The sequence below is a fragment of the Pogona vitticeps genome, chromosome 4 (assembly GCF_051106095.1).
Source record: "Pogona vitticeps strain Pit_001003342236 chromosome 4, PviZW2.1, whole genome shotgun sequence".
Lineage (NCBI taxonomy): Eukaryota > Metazoa > Chordata > Lepidosauria > Squamata > Agamidae > Pogona > Pogona vitticeps.
This window is the reverse complement of record NC_135786.1, coordinates 237566823-237588790: the sequence shown is the minus strand read 5'-3', so window position 1 is coordinate 237588790 and position 21968 is coordinate 237566823. Positions and strand designations below refer to the sequence as shown.

At 44.6% G+C, this 21968-nt stretch overlaps 1 protein-coding gene across 2 annotated transcripts; it reads left to right on the top strand.

Annotated features, from left to right (window-relative positions):
- Nucleotides 1–190: 190 nt before the first annotated feature.
- LOC110089052 (ly6/PLAUR domain-containing protein 2) lies at nucleotides 191–21039 on the top strand. Of its 2 annotated transcripts, XM_078392032.1 has the most exons (5): nucleotides 191–1684; nucleotides 2629–2743; nucleotides 3798–3899; nucleotides 18757–18876; nucleotides 20659–21039. In XM_078392032.1, exons 2-5 carry the CDS (start codon nucleotides 2692–2694, stop codon nucleotides 20868–20870), a joined length of 486 nt encoding a protein of 161 aa, XP_078248158.1. In that variant the 5' UTR covers nucleotides 191–1684; nucleotides 2629–2691; the 3' UTR covers nucleotides 20871–21039. The 2 variants fall into 2 exon arrangements, with proteins under 2 accessions (XP_078248158.1, XP_020667481.3); XM_020811822.3 differs by lacking the exons at nucleotides 191–1684; nucleotides 2629–2743; nucleotides 3798–3899 and adding an exon at nucleotides 9712–13804.
- The last annotated feature ends 929 nt before the right edge of the window (nucleotides 21040–21968 follow it).

The following is a 21968-nucleotide window of genomic DNA, read 5'->3' as shown; positions in this document are numbered from 1 at the left end:
TCTTTGTACTCTTTTTACCGGTAGCAGAAGTACTCGTTTCCTCTGGATTAACAGCTTAGTGCATGTTGGGAATTTCAAGAGTGCTATTCCACTAGGGGAAGGAGCCAGATTTTGTTCTCAAGGCTGGGCGAAACCTAGAAGGCGCATGAACGGGCAACTATGGGCAAGCGTCTAAGTCTAGATCTCCAGTTCCTCCCGTATTTTGAGATAAAACACTCCTGGCTGTGTACTTTAAGCTTTGCACACCAGCCTGACCGGGTAGGACACCCAAAGAATGAAAATAGCCAACATATTGTGGCTAAGGCGCATTTTCTTTTCTCAAACCCTTGTTCCCCTTGAGGATCACACTTGGGTAAAATATAAAATAAGGTTTATTTTAAGAAAATATTAAAATGTAAGATATTCAAAAGAGTTAGGAATTATACTGTTAAAAGGCCAAGCCTCTAGGATTAGATGAGCTTCGGAAAGCAGTTCCCCAATAAAATAATAAAAGTCTACCTAACTAGAGTGTTGTGGGTTTACTATTTAATCACCATGCTATTTTACAGTACCATTGCTAAGTCCCTAGAGCAGGGGCTTAGACCCTGGACGGTGCGAAGGTTCTCCCCGTTTCCCCCTTTTCCTGGGCTTTTTGACATTCGGAACAAGCTACGGATGCTGATTCCGGCAGAACCCTAGTTACAGGGTTCTGTTCCATGACAGTTGACAGCCTCCTTACCTGCTGGAAACGGTCTCTTTCCGAGGGTGCCTGCAGAGAACGGCGGGGTGGGTCCGGGACACGAAGGTGGCCGAAAGCCGGTAAGTGCGCTGGTGATGGGCGAGGACTGGAGGGAGGCTGGGAATCACCCCCTTTTTGTTGAACTGCTCAGGGATAGAAGCACATGCTTGGCGCGACAGGCTCCCTCTCAAAAGGATGGTTTGGGGTCAGAAACTGACGAGTTGGCTGCTTTGTGGTTAGGGGATAAAACATGGTCTCCCCAGAAACTCCCACCTTTGCACAATCAATATGCAACTAACACCTATTGTTTAACCCCCAGATGATCCAATGGACTGCTTAACTTCCAGCATTGTGAAGACATGCTGGAGGATAATGAAACATACTTTTTTTTTTTACTTGAAGGCAGCTCTGCTTTTAATTGTGAAGCTGTGATTTCGCTTTCTGCCTTATGCATCTAGAAGCAGAGAGGCGAGCGACGAAGGACATAAAGGACTGGAAGTGAACACTAGATGGGGCTGCTGTCTTTTTTCTTATAACGGAAATTATTCACACACATACACACCCAAAATCAGGAAGCTGGATTGCTTGGGATTCAGCACACTTTAACTCCAGTTGGTCATCATAGGGGCTTGGTTTCCCATTTCTGGACTGAAAGAAATGTGGGACTGAAACCAGGGATAGAAGCACATGCTGATACACAAAAATCGGAGCTTGCACATGGCTTGTCATCTTAGGGTGAGAGAAGCAATAATTCAAAAGCAAGTTGAAAAATAAAAATGAAAAACCCAACCCAACCCGGTGTCCCTCATGGTCTCGCCGCTCCTGTTTCTTGCTTCCCAATGCCCTCCACTACAATTCAGTCCTCAGGAGCCACTGATCTTGCTTCCTGCCTCCACGAGCTAAACTGATTAGAGAAGGCACTTCCTGATCAACGTGCGATATTCCATCACACGGAAGTCCTTTCTGGTTTGTACAATTTCTCTAAAAATACCAGATTTAGCCAAGGGCCCAGGCTGCAAGAAAAGCAGATTTCTCAAAATGGCATGCTCCTTTGAATTGAAACGTCTCACGGAATTGTATGTGTGTGCTGGAGTGGGGAGTTCTTCCGTGGCATAATGGACTGCACACATTTCAGAGAAGAGAGGATAAAAAAGCCCATTCACCAGCCCATATCTTAGAGCTGCAAGGGGACCCCCAGGGGTCATCCAGTCTAGCCCCTCTGTCACCAGGGAATTGAATTCCCAACCTCTGGTTCTGCGGCCAAAGACCTAAACATTGAGCTGGCCAGCCATTCTGGTTACTCTTGATTCTGTTGCCCTTGTGCTCCCGTGACATGAACCTTTCCTTCTTTATTTTCAGCAGTAGACATCTTAGCTTGCTTATCAAGCCCTCTAAAATGTTTTCAAGTTGAGCTCCCAGGAATAAAACAGATCAAACCTTTCCCAGACACAAAAGTCTGGAATGCTTCTGCAAAAATGGAACGAGGTTCTCCCCATTTACCACATCAAATTTAATTGCGTTTCCTCCCAATTCTATTCTGACTTTCTCCTTGGACAATACATAGATCTCAAGAAAATGTGGGTCGGGGGATGTTAAGGGGAAAGGGTATGTCCCCTAGTTAACCCATTTCCACTACCAGAAAGGGGATTCCGTATTGATACATGCCCCAGCAATCAGACTGGCTGATTAAGCCCATGCTTGTGTTCCAATAACCAACCAGGAAGCAAAGCACACTAAATGCAAGATACGCAAGCGAAGAAAATAACTTCTATGACAAGCATATATTTTTTTCCACCGTGTCTGGAACATTTCTGTCAGAACAAATGAAACATATGGAGTGGTTGTTGGACCCTAGGTAGAGGCATACGTTCCTTGGCTTGATTATTAATGTAACGGTTTTGTTCAACAAGGGGAAGCGGAGGCTCTTCGTCAAGACGGGCCGCTTGATCCTGGACCGAGACCAACTTAAGAAAATGATGGCGCTTCTGCTCCTTTTGCTGACCATGGCCCTGGGTTTGAAGAATGGTGAGTCTTTGACAGGGTAGCCATTTGCAGCTAGAGTCGTCCCTTCTTTTAGAGAGTGTCATATATGGCCAGAATTTGTGGGCAAGCAGGGACAGCCAACCCAGAGATTGGAGATGCTCAGAATACGACTCCCAGACCTTGGAAAAACTTTTTGCTTGGACTACAACTCCCACAATCCCCCTGCCAGCATATGTGTTGGACTACAACTCCCAGAAGCACTCGTAACAGCCTCAGACCTTGGAAAAGCTTGCTCGGACTGCAACTCCCACAATCCCCCCGCCAGCATGCTGACTGGGGAATTTTGGGAGTTGTAGTCCAAGCAAGAAGCTTTTCCAAGGTCTGTGGCTGTTACGAGTGATCCGTTGTGGTCCCCCTTATTGAATCTCTCCATGGAGTCAGTTCCTTGATGAGCAGCGCTCTTTTTAATAGCTGGCCTCTCCTTGTTCCCAAAGCCCCAATGACGACGGGGACCACTGAGGTGTGTTTCTTCCAGAGGCCAGATGTTTCAACAGCCAGGACTTTGTACTTTTGTTAGTTTTTCCAATTCTTTATTTTCAGCAGGAATTGCAATGTCAATGATCCAGACATTTCTTCGTTCTGTTGCTCCTATGTCTGGTGTGTGATGTTCAAGGTGTCTTATCTGTCTGGATCCAGAAATCCCACAAGATCTTGTCTTCCTCATTTTCTGACTCCTTTTCTACCTGATCTTCCCACAGGTTTTTGGAGGCTGGCAAGTTTTATTTTTTTGCATCATGAGCTCATTTTGCTGCTCTGTCATGCCTAATTTTGTAATCTGATTGTGCCATCTTTGGACATCATCATCATCATCATCAACAGTAGTAGCAGTAGTATTGGAAATAAAGCTGATGTAACTATGTAAGTGCACTAGGCAGTGGGGTTTAGACAAACGAATTGTTTTGGACTGGCCGGGTGATTCTGGGAATATTTGTTTCGACTTCTCTGCTGTCACGAGTGCTTACTCCTTTGTTTTGTTTTGTTTAAAAAAGGACAAGTGTGTTTTTCTTTTTCTCTTTTCTTTTCCCCTGCTCTGCAGTTCATTCCCTGGACTGTTACAGGTGCAATGTCACGACGTACAGTGGGTGCACCTACGTCGTAACCTGCTCTGAAACACAGAAGTTCTGTACAAGATACACCTGTAAGCACGTCTTATCTCATGTGGGGTAGCGCCTGGTTTTTTTAATAAGACAGGGCAGCGCAGACTGAAACCCTGGGGAGGCCATAGGTCCCTGAAGGACCCTCTCCTTCCTTAATTTTCTAGTGAAAAAAGCTGAACGGCAGGCTGTGGAAGCCTCCGGAAGTGCCCATTTATTTTTTTAAAATGGATCACAGGGCCCCCATCACTGCTATTTACATTTCTGTGTTATCCTGAATTGGTTACAAGTCGGCTTCCTTCCTTCCTGTCTGTATATTTTGCAATGCTGCCACCTGGGAGGGCACCCCAAATCTCACGGCTGAGCTGCCCTCCTGTAGCAGCTCATGAACCATCTACACTCCCAACTTTAGATTAGATTAGATTAGATTAGATTAGATTAGATTAGATTAGATTAGATTAGATTAGATTAGATTAGATTAGATAAGATAGATAGATAGATAGATAGAGAGAGAGAGAGAGAGAGAGAGAGAGACAGACAGACAGACAGAAAGAAAGAAAGAAAGAAAGAAAGAAAGAAAGAAAGAAAGAAAGAAAGAAAGAAAGAAAGAAAGAAAGAAAGAAAGAAAGAAAGAAAGAAAGATAAGGAAGGAGCTGATAGATAGATAGATAGATAGATAGATAGATAGATAGATAGATAGATAGATAGATAGATAGATAGATAGATAGATAGATAGATAGATAGATAGATAGATAGATAGATAGATAATGCTTACATTTCTGTGCTGTGTAATTTTCCTTCTGGAAAAGGGCCTTTCTGCCATTTGAAAAAGCACTTTGCTTCTTCTGGCATATTTACCTGTTTAAATTATTCAATTTATTTTAATCTGTTTTATACAGGAGTCGTTTTGTAGTATTTATCTCGCTGTGTTTTTAATTCTGTTTGTTTAATACTGTGAGTCGCCTTGAGTCCCCTTTATTGGGAGAAAGGCAGCCTATAAAGAAAGACCGACCGACCGACCGACCGAGAGAGGAGTTCTTAGAAGGCTTTCCCGCAAACGTTCCCCGTCTCTTTGAACCAAGGGCTGGCCTCCAGCTCTCTCCGTGAGAAAATCCCCTGCCTAGAGCTAACCAAAAGTTAGAGCTTAGGCAAGTTACTTTTTAAAGCCGACGGCTCATCTAATCCCTTGGCCAGTGTTGGTTCCCAATGAACATGTGGGCTTGGTGGCTGGTGGGCTCCGGATGTTGCAGTCCAAAAAGGCAAGTTTTCTAAAGTTTGCCAGTCTGGGTAGACCAGATGGACGTTGCTGCTCTCTCCATCCCATGCCGACCCACAATCCGAGTGGATGACAGAGATGCTCCCTGTTCCTCCATGTCTGATTCAGAGGCCTGGTCGATCAATCCTTTGGTAGACTTTGACCTCTGGGGATGAAGGCCTGGTCCAGAACCCCAGGTAGACCCACCCTCTGCTTCCTCAGCAAGGCTTGGGGGGCAGAGTATGGTTCCTCGCCTTCTCCTCAGTTGGCTTCCAGGTCTGTGCGTAGAGGCACAGCCCACGAGCTCTTTCCTCTGTCCAGGCCACCAGCCCTATTATGGAAATCTTCATGGGGAATCCTTTCACCACTGGTTGCTGAGAATAGGTGTACCCTCTAAATAAAGCAAATCACCAGTTGTCTCACCCTAGTTACAGCTCTGGTGGGAGCCTGGGACATTCGCATACCTAGTACAAGGTGAGCTGACCGGCCTTAGACATGTAGAAAGAGAGAGGAGGTATGGATTGGGGTGGAGTTCCTCTCTTACTAAAGGGACGTGGTGGCACTGCGGGCTAAACCGCAGAAGCCTGTGCTTCAGGGTCAGAAGACCAAGCAGTTGTAAGATCGAATCCACGTGATGGAGTGAGTTCCCGTCGCTTGTCCCAGCTCCCGCCAACCTAGCGGTTCGAAAGCATGCAAATGTGAGTAGATTAATAGCGACCACCGCGGTGGGAAGGTAACAGCGTTCCGTGTCTAAGTCGCACTGGCCATGTGACCACGGAAGATTGTCTTCGGATAAACGCTGGCTCTACGGCTTGGAAACAGGGATGAGCACCGCCCCCTAGAGTCGAACACGACTGGGCAAAAATGGTCAAGGGGAACCTTTACCTTTACCTCCTCTCTTACTGTTTAACGAATAGCACAGACATTCATGCCCAAATATAAGCGAACCATTTCAAGACTGAATGTGGGATACATTCTCTCTCTCTTTGCAACAAAACAACCCCGTTTGACCCCCTCTCGCCCAGGTGCACCCATGCAGGCACCTTTGACACCATGTTCGAGCGAGCATCCGGTGCTACCCATTGAGTTGAGAAGTCCACTTGGCATCTTAGACAGTTTCATCTTCTGTCCAGGAGACGTTCGTTGAGTCCCAGAATCCTAGAGTGAATGGAGTTGGAAGAGGGCCTCTAAGGCCAGGGAGTCCAATCTCCGGCTCAAGGCAGGAATCCCATTAAAAGCAGATCGGACAGAGGGTGGTTCAATTTTATCTTGAATGCTTCTGGCATTGGGGGTGCTCAGCACCTCCCAAGGTCATGGGTTCCATTCTTATGTCATTCAATAAGGTTGAAAAAAAACCCCACTGAGGTCAACCTGAGATTGGATGAAGGCAGGCTAAGACAATGCTAGTGTTTGAACTGTATCTTTTCCTTCTACCCCTTCCCCTATGGCCATGTGTTTTTAGCTACTACCACATCTGGCTTTGTGCTCCAGCAAGGCTGCGCGGAGCGTTGCCCCATTGTCAGAGGTGCTTGGCCGAAGCTATACACTTTTACCTGCTGCCAGGAGAGTAGGTGCAACGGAGTAGCGGGCATTGGAAGATACAATTCTGCACTAGTCATGATCACCATCCTGAGAGCTCTCTCCTAGAACTGTGTTCCAGTGGCAAGAAAGAACAGTCTCTGCCGAGCCAGGAAGGCATGGGGTTTCCATTTCGCCAACTTCTCACCACTGTGGCTGAGAGAATCCTGACTCTTGCCAACAAAAAGACTCTCGTTTTCCGTTTCTGGGACGCCTTCCGAATGTTTCCTCCGTAGACGGAACGCGGTAGGAATGGACGTCCACCAGGGAGTGGTGTATGCAGACTGCTTTGCAACAGGAGAGTCTCGGAGGCTTTGGTAGAATCAGGCGACCCAACGGCGAAGAAACCTGATCACCGTCTGCCTAACGACCTCAAGGTCGGCTCAAGAGGATACCAAATATACAGCTGAGACCTAATGGTCCAAGGCGGATGGGAAGACAATGGCCAGATGTACGTCTTTCTCCATAGCATAAATCTTTTGGCTTGACCCATGTCTCCTTCTGTAGATCAACACGTGTGGTAGTGCCAGAAAAAGATGGGAGGAGAACAGCATCCAGTATTTTCTCCACCGCCAAGGGAGAAAAAAATGTCAATCTACTGAGGCAGACAAGCTGGCTTAAGGAAGGGTGAGTTCAACCTAGAATTTCAGTGGAACTCTTTTCATGAACGAAATGCCGTGGGAAGAACTAAGAGTGGGTGAAGAAACAGACTGATTTTTTTGTATGAGATTATAAAGAAGAAAGCAGAATAGATCTCTTGCCTATTATATATATGAACGATATGAGTAATGAATAACAGCAACCGTAATAAAAACAACTGTGTCCTTAATAGAACGATGTCTAGTATTGTAGTAAGTAGACTAAGGAAACTGATGAGTTAACCATGGTTGATACTTTTTGGGCTGTTTTAGGTCCCTTTTTTTGGGGGGGGACATTGATTAAGACGTAAGTCTAAATGGTCAGCCGAATATAGTCTCGTTGGACATTTCAGGGAATCCTGATTCTTCTCTTTGTGAGAGGGGAGGAGAAAAACCTTAGGGCGAGAGACGCTGGACGAAAGATCTTAATCACTGGGTGCTTAAGGGGATTTCAAAACCTTTGCACCAATAAATAATAATAGCAATAGTAATAAAGCAAAGCATGCTGCTTATTTACTGCCCCATAGCGCTTCAAGCACTCTCTGGGCGGTTTATAAATTAATTATGCAGGCTACACATTGCCCCCCCCCGCGAGCTGGGTACTCATTTTACTGACCTCGGAAGGATAAAACTGAATAAGCCTTGAGCCAGCTACCTGGGATTTGAACCCCAGGTCGTGAGCACAGTTTTGGGTGCAGTACAGCAGTTTAACTACTGCGCCATGAGGCTCATAGTATAATAATAATAATAATAATAATAATAATAATAATAATAATAATAATAATAATAATAATAATAATAATAATAATAATAATAATAATAATAATAATAATAATGCCTTTATTGCCAATGCACAACATGTGTGCAGTGAAATTGAATGAGCCTCCATTGGTACGACCACACAAAGCACAAGAAACACAAAATACAGACACAGAATACATCTCCAGCCTTATAAGCAAATCCACAACCCCAGGAATTCCAGGGCGAGGCACACCTTTCCACCGGTATCCACATATTGCATGTTGCACTGGCAGCGTGAGTCTGTTTTATTAATTGTTATGTGGCATTTAGAAGCCTGACAGCCCATGGATAGAAGCTGTTTTTCAGCCTGTTTGTCCAGCTGGCTATGCTTCTCTTTCACTTGTCCGATGGCAGAAGTATGAAGAAGGGCTGTCCCGGGTGAGAATCCTCCCTAAGGATTTTACTCACCCTGTTGAGGCACTGGGACTTGGCGATTTCCTCCAGTAGGGGTTATGGGGCAACCCATGGTCATTTGTGCTGTGCTCATCACCCTCTGCAGTGCCTCCTTGTCTGCGGTTGTTAAGCCGGCGTATCATACCGTAACACAATATGTGTGAATGCTTTCCGTGGTTGACCAGGAGAAAAATATCATGTGCCGCCAGGTTTTTCCGTAAGACTCTTACGAAATGGAGTCTCTGTTGGCCCTTCCGGACTGCCTGGAACATATTGCCTTGATATAGAGTGGGGCTGGTCCCTGCCTCTGTTTCTCCAGAAGTCCAACACCATCTCCTGAGCCTTGCTGTGAGCTGTTGCAATTGGAAGTCTACTGGGATGGTTAGGTCTCGAATGGGCCATCGAAAGCCGTTAGCTTTACAAAAGACCTACTTCCGGGCGGAGATCAAAAACAGAGCTTTGAAACATAACCTTTGAAAAAAGACTGCTTTTTTTTCAGGAGCCCAGCCAGGAGGGTGCCTGCGGAATTCAAAGAGCTGTCTCCTCGAACAGGAACTTTCCAAGCACAAGTGGAAATTTCTGGAACTAGTTGGCTCTTCCTCCCCCCCCCCTTTTTTTTTCTTTTCTTTTTGATGTGGAGCAACCCAGCCGCCTGCATTTTTCAGACTTCCCTGGGGCACAGCTCTGGAGACAGGCATGCAACATTTTATCACTACACGGCTTGGTTTTGAGGCAGGGAAGGGGGTGATCTGCTTGAGACCTGCCTGTTCCCTTGTCTTGACACTGTGCCGGTTGCCCCATGGTGAAGAAATGACATCTGGCTGTAAGAAAAAGCTGGAGAAATTGTGATTCTAGCCACACGTGCAGATGGACGGTCGGTCCAAGAGGCCGGGCTGCCCTCTTGTCAAGGCTTTACGTCATGCTGGAAGAGTGCGTGGAAAAGGGAGGGGCAGTAGGAAAAGAGGACCACTGAATGTGAGATGTGTTTATTTATTTATTTATTTATTTATTTATTTAATTTATATGCCGCCCACTCTACCCAAAGGTCTCTGGGCGGCTTACAACAATTAAAATTCAATGCAGTAAAATAAAATGATTAAAATACAGTTAAAATACAATTAAAATACAATTAAAAAATACAATTAAAATTGCCATCATTAAGACCCACAGTTAATGTTATTTCAATGTTGACTCCATATAGGAAGCCACAGTCTTCTGTTTTGCAAAAGCTGAGCAGGGCTGTTTGCAATAGGACATTATGGAGGTCACAAAATCATTGGGTTGCAAGACATTGGAGGCAACTTTATGGCACATAAACATCCCTTTTTAAAAAATACCAGGATGAAGTATAAACCATCGTCATGTGAACCAAGCTCATCCTTTGCTTCTCAGAAATGAGTTCACATGCTGTCTGGCTGCCTACTTTCTGGTAGAATCTGCTGTTTCGGCCTGGCCCTCTTCCCCAGTTGCCCAGCCAAACGGGAACCTTGCCAATACGCCAATTATTTGGGAGTCCTTTGCTTGAAGAGCTGGGTAGAAAATTCCAGCCCAATGCTACCAGGAAGTGAAGCTTGAAACCGCCCAAGGCTGTTCGCAGCCAGTGTTTGAACTCACCTCTCAGAACCAGCCCTGTATCTGCGGGATCAGTATCTGCGGTTTCACTCATCCATGGTCTAAAAATATGAAAAATAATTTTTTAAAAGTCAAGAAAAAGCTATTTTCACATGTATTGCTAGAATGGGCCATTAGAGGGAACCAGAGACATTGTTATGAATACTTGTGAATGAAGAATACATAGGATGGACTCTGGTGCCCTCTAGTGGCCTGGTCATGCATGTGAAAATGGTTTTTTTCTCTCCCCCCCCCATTTTAACATGCAATATATATAGTGTTTGCTATTATCCATGGTTTTCAATATCCAATGGAGTGCTTGGACCAATCCCCAGTGGATATGGGGGTCCTGCTATGTAATTTTTCTGCATATTCCACAAAGTATTGGTGCATAACCTGAAAAAGTGGGTTTGACCCATAAAAGCTCGCTTTGTTTGATTTTTTTGTTCATGGTCTAATCTAGGTATTCCCCTTCTCTTGGATTTGTGTAATTTTAAGGACCACGCAGCCTTTCCCCCCCCCCCCAATTCATTAGGATCAGCCCATCCCATTGACCTGCATGCCGCCCAGAGTAGACCTTTGGTCTAGATGGGTGGGGTATAAATCTAATAAAATAAATAAATAAAAATGACAATGTCACTGCAGGGAAATGAGACTCTGAAGGCAAAGCTCCTGGTTTCATTTGCTTGCCGTGACACCATCAGCATCCAGCCCCAATCAATGCCCCTAGTCGGTCAAGGATCATATAAAACAGAGAATGACCTTCTGGATAGCTCAGGGGTTTAAGGCCTCTGGCTGTGGAGCCGAAGGTTGGGAGTTCGATTCCCCAGTGGTGCCTTCCTTGACAAGAGGGTTGGACTGGATGATGCCAAAGGGTCCCATCCGGCTCTGCCATTCTAAGATGATGAGCTGAAGTAACTGAGATCACCTTTATATAGTGGTGCCTCGCTTAACGACATTAATTCGTTCCAGCGAAATCGCTGGAGAGTGAAAATGTCGTAAAGCAAAATAAAAAAGCCCATTGAAATGCATTGAAAACCGTTCAATGCATTCCAGTGGGCTGAAAAACTCACCGTCCAATGAGGATCCTCCATAGGGGGGTCCATTTTCGGTGCCTATAGAGCAAGGAATCTGTCCAAAAACACAGTGGGGTACCGTTTTGAGCACCCAGTGGCCATTTTGAAACCCCGACAATCAGATGTTTTGATCGTTGTAATGCGAAGAATCGGTTCCCAAAGCAGGGAACTGATCTTCGCAAAGTGAAAAAAAAAAAAAAAACCATTTAAAACATCATTTTGCGGTCGCAGTTGCAATCGCAAAAAACATTGTCGTGAAGCGAATTTGTTGTTATACGGGGTAATCATTAAGTGGGTCACGACTGTATTGAAAGGGGAAAAAAACTCATTAAAATGTTTGTGAAACCCTCCACACCCAGTTCTGTCCTGTTTTAGACCTGGGAATTTTTGGTTTAATTCTAGCTGGCTCATACTTCAGAACCAGAAAAAATAAATTAGATCCAAGACCCCATGTGCTTGGTTTGTAAAACCCAAGCCTGGGTTCAGCTCTACCTTTACTGGATCACTAGAAAGTCACAAAGATCACAAGCTTCTGGGTCCTCCAGAACTCTTCATTAGTCTTTATTTATGAATCAAACATTTATGATTCTTTATAATACTTTTAAAGGTAGAAAACACAGTATTCCTAGCAGTTTCTCTGTACATGAAAGACCCGTCCTGAGGCGAAGATGACTCAACGTGCAGCTGATGGGCCGTCTACCTCCTCATATCTCTCACACACGAAAGAAAAATATTTATGAATACCGGGAGGTGCAATTTAGGTGCTCCCGTTTCTGCCCAGGTCATGCCTCCTTGATTGTTAGTGTTCAGGACAAGAAAATAGTAACTCCCTGGCTAATCAAAGCAGAAAATGCAGGCGGTTTCGGTAAAATACTGAAGTTCAAGGGCACACACCAAAAAAAAAGTATCTGCTGTTCAACCAGTTTCAGGTAAAATGCACAAAACCGCCCTTGTACTGTTATCATATGGTTCCATCTGATTTGATATGACAAGGCTATCGAACCCAGGTATGTCCGTTCAGAACCAGGTGTGCAGGAGCACATGACCACCCCCTTGGATGATCATGCACACCAGTTTCAGATGACAGTGCAGAAATGCAACAGGATTCTGGCCACTGAGAGCTAGAAACTCACAATTTTGTGGACGTTACCCACCTCTCTTTCGTTTCCTTCCCTCCTTCCCTCCCTCCCTCCCTCCTTCCTTCCTTCCTTCCTTCCTTCCTTCCTTCCTTCCTTCCTTCCTTCCTTCCTTCCTTCCTTCCTTCCTTCCTTCCTTCCTTCCTTCCTTCCTTCCTTCCTTCCTTCCCTCCTTCCTTCCTTCCTTTGTACAGAACACAGGGCTTTGAAAGCCATATTCTGCCCCCCCTCGAAGGCTCGATTCATGATTTGCTATGACGGGAACAAGCCTTATGACAAATATAGGCTATGAAAATGAATTCTTAATTTTATGAGACCAAAACAAAATAGAACAGAGTAAAAAAGGAACAGACTAAAACATTGTGGCACCTTAAAGACTGTCATATTTTAATGTGAGTTTCCGTGGATCAAGGCCATGTCTTCAGACATTATGAGTAAGATTGTGTGACTGCTGGTACTTAAACTCCACGACCAAGTAGGGGTACAGGTCTTGGACAAAGTGACAGTGGTCATTAGTAAAGGAATAGGCTCTCAGACTGTGAATAATGTCAGTTATCGCTCTACAAGGCTTGACTACAAGTCTACCATAGTTGACACATGTGGCAAACGGTGGTGGATCAATGTAGGAGTCCATGCTTGCTAATGACCTATGAACTCTTCACTTGATATTCAGTCTTTTTAAGAGGATCAGACTGAGCCGGAAGTTGGGAGTTCGATACCCCAGCGGTGCCTCCCGGGAGAAGAGCCAGCCTGGGTGGCCTTGGGGGCCAGCTGCACAATCCCGGAGATTTCCCTCCAGAAGAAGAGAATAGAGAACCACTTCTGAGTACTCTCTGTCTCGAAAACCTTGAAAAGAATTGCCATAAATCAGAACTGACTTGACCACACATGATGATGATTATTCTAGCATCTGTATATATACCTCATCTCAGCTATTTTTCTTCCTAGTCTCACTTGTAGTGTTTTTTAAAAATTCTTTTATTAATTCTTTTAAGTGGCAACTAAGGCAGGAGTGCAGAATTTGGGGTCTGGATAACATTTTCCCTGCCGTACAGGAGACAAGCTAAACTGTGTAAGGTAAAATGAGCACTGATATTGTCCAGTTATTTTTTTTAACAAAGGTGCAGAAAGCGGATTGATTTTCCTTTTGTGAGCAAGCAGTGAAAGCCAAGATGATGACGGATAATAAAAAAACCCGAAGAGGCGTGCCTCTCTGCTTTAATCTAACCCCCGGAAGGTTAAAAGCAAACCTGTTTTTTCTGTATTATTATTTTTTTTCCAGAGAAGGGGCGGGTGGGTAGTTAACACAGTTGCTCTCTCTGGCGAGAGAAAAGGCAGAAGAGGCAGACTCCGCTTTGAAGAAGTGGGCTAAGAAGCAAAACTGGAAGATGGTGGAAGGTTTTGCAAGAGGCCGGATGCTCACCGCAGTGTTGCTCACCGCCCTTTTGTATGCTGAACGCGGTAAGGCTCTTCCAATTTCTAGCAGTTTGCGTTTTAAATATTATTGCACTCTGAAGGATGCAAGGTGCTGAAGACGGGACTGCGAGGCTGTTGATGGCAATGGCCAAGACATTCGTCAGCTTGAGAGCCTCTGCTTTTGCAGTCTTCTAAGGCGCCAGTCCCTAGTTTTCATGTCTGCCCAATGAGCCTTAAAAGTGGGCAAGGAAAGGGTTAGGGTTAAGGAGACATCCAGGACATCTTGGCTGAGGGGCCATGGCGGTGTGTGGCAAGGTGTTCTTCACATCTCTGTGCTCACCTCCCCAATTTGACTTGGGCTTGGCCGTTGGGTTGGAGGAAGATGGGTTGATGGTTCCACCAGTCAATCTGGGCATTTCGGTGTGACACCTGGAGCTGCAGCAAAGCCCCAGCGCCTATCATGGTGCGCGGTTTGGGACCTTCGTGGTTTGAGACCATGCTACCCGTTGGCACATCTTTTCCCAAAAGTCATTTTGGACTGCAACCCCCAAAACTGTCTTGGAGACAATAAACAGGCTGGTTTGTATTTGGTACAGTAGCTTCTAAATCTGTTTTTTTTTAAAAAAGAGAGTGTTATTCATTCTTCTTTAATATTCGAAGTAGGCACAGTTTTTCACTTTAAATATTGGGTCTCTGATGATGTAAGACTCCTTTGGGGGCTTTTTAAGAAAAAAAAGGTGGCATAAAAATATTTTGAGGTCCTTTGCCAAGTGACGGGATAGAGATAAACCTTACTGGAAACCAACTCTTCCACGCCAGAGAGACTGTGCAATCTTGCTCCTGGCTGTTCGGCTGTGCTCCAGGGACCTTTTGGCCGGAAAGCTGGCTTTAGAGACCCGAAGGAGGTCTCCACCACCATGTTTCTTCAGCTAGCAAAGAAAGAGACTTTCAAGCCATAGTCAGTCGAGTTAAGTTGAGCAATCCCAGTATCCTGTTCTAAAAATGGACACAATTATTACGCAAGGCAGGGCGTTCAACCCTCTTGAATGCCGAAGAATGCCCTCCAGAGCAGGCGGGGCACAGATTCCTCAGAAAGAACCATGGATACCTGCAAAGGGCAGGTACCATCAACCACTTACACACACTTGACGTGGGAAGCTGCCTTTTATCAGGACTATGTTGTCCACCTCAGGCTATGTTTTGGACTACAACTCCCAGAATCCCCCCTGGCCACACTGGTGGAGGGATCGGCAGACGTGTAGTCCAGAAAAAGTAATTAGGAAGGATAGGTCTTTGATACAGGACTTGCTTTCTCTGCAAGGCTTCCAACCAAATCAGGAGGCATTCTAACTGGTCTCCAAAAATTATTCATTCATTTATTTAAAATATTCCTCCCCTCCCGGCTTTTTTTCCTTGAAATGTGCCTAAGGTGGCTTACAAACAAGGAAAGTCGGTATTTAAAGTTGAAAGCAAGGAGTCTATAACGGTGCATAACTTCATTAAAAGACGGTATTTAAAACTACGAACGATGAGTAAGGCGGCATCTTACATCAATTAACAGGTGAGATTAAGGCAAAGGTCATTAAGTATACAAAAATTTAGAAAATTTCACAAGTCTTGCTAAACAGTCCAGTCAAAGCAGCAATGCACAAGATCTAAAAATCACACAAGAACAATGAATAAAAAGGCACAACAATTAACAAGCTAAACAGATTGCAAAATCTGGACATGGTCCTCCCCATTAATGGTTAAGTCATCCAAGGAAGATGAAGGAGAGGAGGGTTTATATTGCTCAATTCTGGAGTCTGAATTTTAATTGGGCAGTTGTGAAAGAGGACTTAATTAACTGGGGACTGTTGTTGTTATTATTATTATTAATTGATGCAATTTTACTCTGGTTTTGTGTTTAAATTGTATTGTTTCATGTTGCCATAGACAGGCACCAGCTGGGAATGGGCTTTGGATAATAATGCAAATATTACTGATTTATTTTATTTATTTGAAATATTTTTATCCTGCCTCTCTCCTTAAAAATGGCTCAAGGCAGCTTACTTCATTCAAAGACAGCATTTAAAGCTAACAACCTCGAGTATGCAAATACTAAAAAGGATCAAACAAATGCCACAATAAAAACATAAAACATGTTCAAAGCATTAAGATAACAATCCATTAAAATAATAATAATTTAAACAAAAAAAAAAACAGCCCTCCCAAGCAGCCAGTCACTGAGGGTAGTCTTGGCTGAAGAGAAAGGTCTTGGCCTGCTTGCAGAAGGACAGCCAAGATGGGGCTAGCCTGGTTTTCCAGTGGCAGGGAGTTCCAGAGTCTCTGGGAGCAGCCACAGAGAAGGCCCAGAGAAAGGCCTGCCCTGATGTTCTGAACATCTAAGCAAGCTCTTAAAGGGAGACACGCCGTTCTTGAGTTGAATTTGGAATATTTGTATGTTTTTGGCAGACCCTCAAGGCAGAGCAAACAGCCCAGACGCCTAGGGCTCAGTGGAACACCCATGAATTCTTTGTGTTAAATCTAGCATTTAAAAATGGTGATTAGAAGCAGGGGGAACAGAGAGAAGTGTCAAGAAGACAAAGGAGAACAATGTTGTTTATCTTAGGGATTTTGCTCACCACTAAGCTAGCTGCATTTCTTTGCGTTATGCAACGTTAGTTTATAATAAAAGAGCCTTCCTGAGACAGCTTTAAAATGTAATGCAAACAAAGGTAAATCAAATACAGTATAAAGTATCTCTCTCATGCATCTTCAACTTAAAACCCCTTTATCTCGATCAATCTTCGAGGGGTTGAGTGAACATCGCCACTTGGAAATGAGTTGGCCGTATCTTCATTTTTATCAAGTGCTCCTTCTAGAATTGTTGTTTAGTTGTTAAGTCATGTCTGACTCTTCGTGACCCCACGGACCAGAGCATGCCAGGCCCTCCTGTCTTCCACTGCCTCCTGGAGTTGGGTCAAAGTCATGTTGGTCGCTTCAATGACACTGTCCATCCATCTCGTCCTCTGCTGTCCCCTTTTCCTCTTGCCTTCACACTTTCCCAACATTAAGGTCTTTTCCAGGGAGTCTTCTCTTCTCATGAGATGGCCAAAGGATTGGAGCCTCAGCTTCAGGATCTGTTCTTCCAGTGAGCACTCAGGGTTGATTTCCTTCAGAACGGATAAGTTTGTTCTCTTTGCAGTCCAGGGGACTCTCAAGAGCCTCCTCCAACACCACAACTCAGAAGCATCAATTCTTCGGCGGTCAGCCTTCTTTATGGTCCAGCTCTCACTTCCATACATTGAGAGTGGAAAAACCATAGCTTTGGCTATGCGGACTTTTGTCAGCAAGGTGATGTCTCTACCTTTTAAGATGCTATCTAGCCTTCTAGAATAACCAGACATAAAAGGAATAACTAGCCGGTCTTTCTCTGACCAGCTGGCGTGGTTCACATCTTGCTAGGCAGGGTCTGGGTTGTTGAAGGCATTCCCCCAGGAAGTTTGCTGAAAGTGACCTATAAAGCAAATGTAAAATGTACCTTTCTCAGGGGGACGTATTTGCATGACAAAAAGTATGGCTTTACTTATGCTTCTGTGCCAAGAAGGATCAGGTGTAGAGGGGGGAAAACTGGTTTAACAATCCTGCCAGAAACTCTCTTAGCTTTTCAAGGTAAAACTATATGTTAAAGATAATCCACCCTGGTGCTCACAAGTGCATTAAGATTCCAAAAATGTGATTCAGGCAGATTTTTGTGTGTGTCTTAAGGGCAGAATAAAAACATTAGAGATCATCCCTCATTGAGAAAGATAATTCCTTAATCTCTGGAAGCGATTGAGTGCAAAACAAGAACTTTTGCCCCCTCACACAATTTGAAAATCAGCATGTTTTGTTTGACCTTCAGGGCTTCATCATGGGATTCCTTCAAAGTTTAGCTTCTCAAATATGAAAGGCTACCTCAATCACCTATTTCCAACATTTAAGTGCTTTCAGCAATAACCGTGGTCTGTCTATATTGCCTGGTTCTGCAGATGGGTGGACACAGCTGTGCTGAGCTGCCTTAGGCCAGTGGTTTCCAAACTTGAGTCCTCAGATGTTTTTGAGCTAAAACTCCCAGAAGCCTTCACTGCTAGCTGTGCTGGCCAGGATTTCTGGGAGTTGTAGTCCAAGAACATCTGGGGACCCAAGTTTAGGAACCACTGCCCTACATGAATTACATATGAGAGCCAGCTAATCTGGCTAGTGCTAGTCCCACTCTATTCGGCACTGGTTAGGCCTCACCTTGAGTCCTGTGTCCATTTCTGGACACCACACTTCAAGAAGGATGCTGACAAATTGGAACAAGCTCAGAGGAGGGAGACAAGGATGATCAGAGGGCTGGAAACCAAGCCTTAGGAGGAAAGGCTGAAAGAACTGGGCATGTTTAGCCTTGAGAAAAGAAGACTGAAGGGAGATAGGAGAGCACTTTTTGAATACTTGAAAGGCTGTCCTACAGAGGAGGGGCAAGATCTGTTCTTGATCATCCCAGAGTGCAGGAGATGCAACAATGGGCTCAAGTTAAAGGAAGCCAGATTTCAGCTGAATATCAGGAAAAACCTCCTAACTGTTAGAGCAGTCCGACAGTGGAACCCAGTTACCTCGAGAGGTGGTAAGTGCTCCAACACTGGAGGTACTCAGGAAAAATTTAGACAACCCCCTTTGATTTGTGTTCCTGCCTTGAGAAGGAGGTTGGACTTGATGGCCTTGTAGCCCCCTTCCAACTTCACTATTCTATGATTTGATGAATCTAAAAGATACAGGGGATCTGTCACAATCATACCCTCTCTGCAGTTAATACATCGCTCTTCTAATTAGTGGCCTATATGTAATGAATGTTTCACCCTTACAAGTCAGAAACTTATAATTTGAGATCGAGTCCCAAAGGTTGAGATTTAATGTGTCGTGAAGTCCAGTGAAGGCATGAAGAACACCTGCGTTAATGAACTCCTTCTCTCACTCCCTACCCCTCCTGGCAGCTCAAGCATTGCGGTGTTACTCTTGTCATGATCCCACAACGGCTTCTAACTGCTTGAGGGTGACCAACTGCACACAGAATGAAACCATGTGCAAGACGACATTGTACTCCCGTGAAGATGGTAAGAGATTTGGTTTCAAGGATAATTGTTATGTGCTTGCTCGAAGTGGAATTTAGTGTGTGTGCAGTTTCCTATTCAGGATCAAACCTCTGCCATTATAAAAAATTGATATGTTATGTGTATGTGTCTGTGTGTTTCTCTTGAATGCCAAAGTGCACAGGGTTATTGCAATTCCTTAGGACAATATTATCTTTCCTATGCATGATGCACCAAGAAATGTGCAAGGAAAAAAAAATACAAAGCTGTGCAGGATTGTTATAACTCCTGCGCAGAATGACATCTTTCCTGCACAGGATTCAGGGGAGAGGGATGTGAGGGTGTACAGGATTTGGTAATTTGTGGCACAGAGCAAGACATGAAAAATGGAAATAACAACAACCAGAAATCTGGGAAATCTGACAGTTCCAGAAAAAAGTCTTATTGAGGAGTGTTGGCATGGAGGGACTCAGAGAACCATCATGAATTAGATTTTTTTTCAAATACTAGCCATATCCCTATTGCATGCACAGACACATGCATGTACAACTGGCTAATGACAGAGGGTTTGCTGCTAATTTCTGCAGCATCTGCTTTTTGTGTAGAACTTGGAATAGTGTGTTTTTCAGCTCACATCTTCCTGAATCTTGCAACTATCATGGCTGGTGTGCCATCCTGGCTTTGGCATTCTGGGAGCTAAAACCCAAACTGCACAGGATTCTAACAATTCCTTAAGAGTTGCACACTGTTTGGAAATTACCAGTCCTGCGTAGTGTGCAGCCCTCTCCCCAAATCCTGCGCAGGAAAGGTGCCATTCTGCGCTAAAGTTGCAACAAACTCTGCTTCTTGGCTTTTCTTTCCTTTGTTTGTTTAAAGAACAAAACTAAATATGATGTGTGGAATCTGTGGGCAGGCTCCCCCATGGTTGGATAGATTGAAAAGAGTCGTTTCGGGCCAGAGGAACAAAAAAAGGAAAGTGGTCTTCTACCAGTGTGAGCTGTTTGTTCATCTCACTCATGCAGGCATCAGGCAGAGATGGGCTGGTTTCTTGGTCTTTTAAGATGAACTGTCAGAATCGTGTAGCCCACGCGTGCCGGGGTATTGACTTAGCTCAGAAATGGGTAAAGAGCAGCTTTAGCCCAGCGCTGTTCTGACACCCCCCCCCAATGCTGCATATTCCTTTAAAAGGCCTCTGGGGATCCGAGGGGCTATTTTGGAAAGTTGTAAGGCCCACCCTGCCTCTTTTAAGCCAGGCTCAGGGAGTGAGAGGGTTTACATAGTAACAAAATCCATGCCTAAGGCATCAGCAATGCTTTGCAAGTTTCTTTAAAAAAGCCCTGCCAATGCATCAGTGATACGCAGTCAGTTAGCAACAACTAAAAAAAGAAATGGAAAACTTCCTTTCCCTTCCCCTCCCACACCAAGCGGAAAGGAAGATTTCCATTTCTAAAGTTGATTAAGCAGCCAGGCCACTGCTTAACAGTCTTGAGAAATCTTTCCAATTAGAGGGAAAGAAGATCTTGATCGTGCTAAACGGGGTCACTGTAGTGTGGTCAATCTTTGCAGGCAGAATATTTAGGGGACAAGCAGAATGTTAATCTTTGCATGTGAATGCAAAGATCAACCCACATGACATACCGTGCATCAAAGCAACCCTGTTTAGCACGATCTAGATCAAGCCAGACTGGGGGAAACTGGCTATCGAGTTACGCCCTAATACTTCCTGTGCGGTGGGAGAGAAGACTCAGGGCAAGCAGAGTGAAACGAAGGCTGATCTTTTTTTTATTTTTCCTGATTCTTTCACAGTCTATCCTTTTGTGGGCGATTCAACGGTCACACGGTCGTGTGCTCTCCAGTGCGTCCCCTCGGATGTGGATGGGATTGGCACGACCCACTCGGTGACCTGCTGCAACACCGACCTCTGCAACGCCGATGGTGCCGCCAGCCTGCACATTAGTTCTCTCGCGGTGGGAGCTTGCTTCGTGACCTTCTTTGTATGCCTTAAGCTTCGGCTGTGAGACAGAAAGTCACGGCTTCAGATGCTGAAAAACTCAGCTTTACCCAACCGCAATCTGTTGGGCTATTTCGGCGAAAGGCAAAGCCTCATCCTTCCAGGAAATGCAGGGAAGAAGTGGTTTCTCCTGAGCACACTTCATTCAGGTGTTCCATCTTCAAAAACAGACCTCCACGTATGGTTGTCTACATCTCTCTTGAAGGTTTCTAGCGTTGGAGAGCTCACCACCTCCAAGGTCATGGGTTCCATTGGTCATACTGCTCTAACAGTTGAGAAGTTTTTCCTGATGTATAGCCCAAATTTGGCTTCTTGTAACTTCAGCCTATTATTATGTATCCTGCACTCTGGGATGATCAAGAACAGATCACATCCCTCCTCTGTATGACTATATATTGTCATCTCCACTATTTCTGTTCCTGTAATCAGACTTCCAGGCTATTGTTATACCATACAGTGGACCCTCGACTTACAGACGGCTCGACTTACAGACTTTTCGAGTTACAGACTTCTCTGGCCGTAAAATTTAGATTCGACTTGCAGCCGGAGAATCGACTTACAGACCAGAAAAAAACCCAAAATGGAACAAAAACAGAATAAAAACTGCCAGTTATGGGATTAATTGGTTTTCAATGCATTGTAGGTCAATGGAGATTCGACCTACAGACTTTTCGACTTGCAGCCACCATTCCAATACGGATTAATTCCGTAAGTAGAGGGTCCACTGTATTTTGGCCGCACAGTTACAACAATAGATGAGAAACTGTGTTCAATTTCTTCCCGAATCTGTTCCAAGGAGAATATTAGGTACGAGCACCACACCTGCATACTTTTATTGAAACCAAGGCTGGGTCTGAACCTTTTCAACCTTCTTAAATCTGAAGTCACATGTATCCGGCTAAAATTCTGTTGCTTAGTATAGGAAATTGCACTAGAGTAGGCCCATTGAATCAACCCTTCCATATATCTCTACTCAAAACTTTCAGTGGGACTGTCTTTAAAATACAAGGACAGTGGAGAGGAAAACAGTAACAGGACCGGTCTACCTTGTGCAAAGCTGTGTCGATTTTATTCCATGCACAAGGCAACCCGTTTTACACTTTTT

What these genes read in the sequence shown, in the direction of transcription:
- LOC110089052 (XM_078392032.1), top strand. Translation starts at nt 2,692, where the DNA reads ATGATGGCGCTTCTGCTCCTTTTGCTGACCATGGCCCTGGGTTTGAAG. An exon ending in GGCCCTGGGTTTGAAGAATG is followed by an intron (nt 2,744 to 3,797) that starts GTGAGTCTTTGA and finishes CCTGCTCTGCAG; the next exon opens with TTCATTCCCTGGACTGTTAC. An exon ending in ATTGTACTCCCGTGAAGATG is followed by an intron (nt 18,877 to 20,658) that starts GTAAGAGATTTG and finishes ATTCTTTCACAG; the next exon opens with TCTATCCTTTTGTGGGCGAT.